Genomic DNA, 2,688 nt, shown 5'->3' with positions numbered 1-2,688 from the left:
TAAAATATCTCTACACACACAAACACACACACACACACACACTACATAGTTACAAATACACAGGATCATAGAGCTGGTAAGGACAGTAGAGACCTGCCTCTTCATTTTACAGATAGGGAAACTGAGTCTCAGATTGGTTAAATGACTTGCCCAAACTGACTACAAGGGTACAGGTGACAGAGAGAGGTTTTGAGGCTTTGACCCTAGAAGCCATGCACTGGCCACACAGACTCAATCTTCCTATAGAGGAAGTCATCATCATAATCAAAAGGCAATCTGTCTAAATTTATCTTTCACATTTTCACCAAGTATTGTGAGTTCTATTGACCTCGGGGATTTTTATTATTTGTTTATGCAAACAGCTACTGAAAGGTTGCCTAAGCTCTCCACTGTCTTTCTCTTTTTTTTTCAAGCTGTTTCGTAGTTTCCTGGTAACCATTCAGTCATCTATTTCGACACTTCTGACCTAACATAAAGGCAGGCCCACAGCTACTCACCCTCACACACACACCTCTTTCCTTGAGTGCTCATTAGACAGGCGAGGCAATCTGGCCCGCCAGAAACTCCTGAATGGAGAATCTCTCTTTGCAGAGCCAAGCCACGAGTAGCAAGAACTGCTGCGTCTTCCGTGACGACTTTATTCCTCGGGTGTTGCCCCCGGTGCTGGGGTTGGAGTTTGTGTTTGGAGCGCTTGGCAATGGTCTGGCCCTGTGGGCTTTCTGCTTTTACCTCAAGTCCTGGAAATCCAGCCGGATCTTCCTTTTCAACCTGGCTGTGGCTGACTTACTTCTGATCTTCTGTCTCCCCTTCCTGACAGATAACTATGTCAGGAAATGGGACTGGAAGTTTGGTGACATCCCTTGCCGGCTGATGCTCTTCATGTTGGCCATGAACCGGCAGGGCAGCATTATCTTCCTCACGGTCGTGGCTGTGGACCGATACTTTCGGGTGGTTCACCCCCATCATTCGCTGAACAAGCTCTCTAATAGGACAGCGGCCATCATCAGCTTTCTCCTGTGGGGTGTCACCATTGCCCTTACTGGCCACCTCCTTGTCAACTCCCACGTGAAAAAGATGGGGGACTCCCAGTTCTGCAGCAGCTTTGCCATCTGCCCAACCTTTGGCTGGCACGATGCCATGTTTCTGCTGGAGTTCTTCCTGCCCTTTGGCATCATTATATTCTGCTCCACCAGCATCATCTGGAGCCTTCGGAAGAGGCAGTTGGACAAGCAAGCTAAGATTAAGCGGGCCATACGGTTCATCACGGTGGTCGCCATTGTCTTCATGATCTGCTTTTTGCCCAGTGTGGCTGTGAGGATCCGAATTTTCTGGCTCCTCTACTCCCAGGGCACCAGCAACTGTGAGATCTACCGTTCAGCAGACCTGGCCTTTTACATCACCCTCAGCTTCACCTACATGAACAGCATGCTGGACCCCCTGGTGTACTACTTCTCCAGCCCCTCTTTCCCCAACTTCTTCTCCAAGCTCATCACTTGCCATCTTTGGCAAAAGTCAGCAGGAGACTCTGATAACAACCGCAGCACCAGCGGGGACCTCACAGGGGACTTGTGCCTGACCAATTCCGGCTGTGGAAATACCATGACCAGACGGAGCCTGCCAGATGCATTGATGCCCAACTCCAGTGTGGTCTGGGACCCTATAAGCACAGCCCCAACATCTCCTTAAACAATCCAGGTGATGGCAGAGAAGAGAGAATGAGGCCACTAGAAGTAAGATGACCAGCAGTGGTCTATGGACCAATACCAATGGACCGCTCCATAGATACCTGCTGTCTTCAGAGCTGATAGCTCCAGTGGAACAGGGAAAACAGTGCAGTGACTTTCAGTTCTGATCTGCTGCCACAGATCCTTTAGGAAAAAGGATGGAAGCAAAGTTCATCTTCTGGAAGGCTTGGCTTAATTTATGCTTCTCAAAGGGTCTTCTAGATTACAAACCTAACAGCAGTGGAATTGAGGCCAGAAGAGGCCCTAAATCTTGGCCAGGCGCTCTCCCAGCTGTAGAGCTTCTGGTTAGAACTTGCATCTTGTTCCCCTTCTCCTTCCACATGTGGAAATAGAGGTGGTGGGGGAGGGAGGGTAGGCCATTCACTGCAGAAGCAATGTCCAGCAGGACTGTGTGCAGAACCCAGTGTGACAGGAGGGGAGCCTGGTCCTTCCAGAGGCTGGCCAGGCCAGCAAAAACCTGAGTTTAGGTGGGGCCAGCCCATCTGGGATCAGAGACTCCCCAGCTTCATCAAATAGTATCCATGTTCTCCAGGGGTGAAAGGAAGAGAATAAGCATAAGGAAATGTAGATGCCATTTAAAGGTAGGAAACTGAACAGTGATACTAAGTGATATTAAATGACTTTTTCCAGTACAGCTAATGGGCTGCTAATCCATCCCTAGCTTGTTTACACTTGAGGGCTGAGTAGCTGTAAAAAACAAATAAACCACCCTCTTTGGTCTCCCAAGAAAGCTCTTGATTGTTTGCTTTTGACTTTTAAAGGGAAAATGCTACTACCTATGGGTCAGAGGAAGGTGGTTTGTGTGCTTTGTGGGTATTTCTAACCACCTCTGCTGTCCAGTAGTTACTGTGATTTCATTAGTTCAATAAACTTTAATAGAAAAAATCCCAGCTTGTGTTGCATGTGTCTGGGTGATGGGTCATGTTGCTCCGAGTTATTGAAT

The 2,688-nt window shown here is 48.3% G+C and overlaps 1 protein-coding gene across 1 annotated transcript; it reads left to right on the top strand.

Annotated features, from left to right (window-relative positions):
• Positions 1–443: 443 nt before the first annotated feature.
• On the top strand, positions 444–2,475 carry LOC138156498 (hydroxycarboxylic acid receptor 2-like). Its single transcript, XM_069081853.1, has one exon. It carries the CDS (start codon positions 571–573, stop codon positions 1,684–1,686), a length of 1,116 nt encoding a protein of 371 aa, XP_068937954.1. The 5' UTR covers positions 444–570; the 3' UTR covers positions 1,687–2,475.
• The last annotated feature ends 213 nt before the right edge of the window (positions 2,476–2,688 follow it).

The sequence above is a fragment of the Petaurus breviceps genome, unplaced genomic scaffold (assembly GCF_028583685.1).
Source record: "Petaurus breviceps papuanus isolate PSGF00001 unplaced genomic scaffold, PetGlider_PUasm1.0 99, whole genome shotgun sequence".
Classification (NCBI taxonomy): domain Eukaryota; kingdom Metazoa; phylum Chordata; class Mammalia; order Diprotodontia; family Petauridae; genus Petaurus; species Petaurus breviceps.
The sequence above is the reverse complement of the archived record's forward strand: the minus strand, read 5'-3'. Positions and strand labels throughout refer to the sequence as shown.

Bases quoted from the DNA above. Each gene is read 5' to 3' on its own strand.
- LOC138156498 (XM_069081853.1), top strand. From the start codon at position 571: ATGGAGAATCTCTCTTTGCAGAGCCAAGCCACGAGTAGCAAGAACTGC.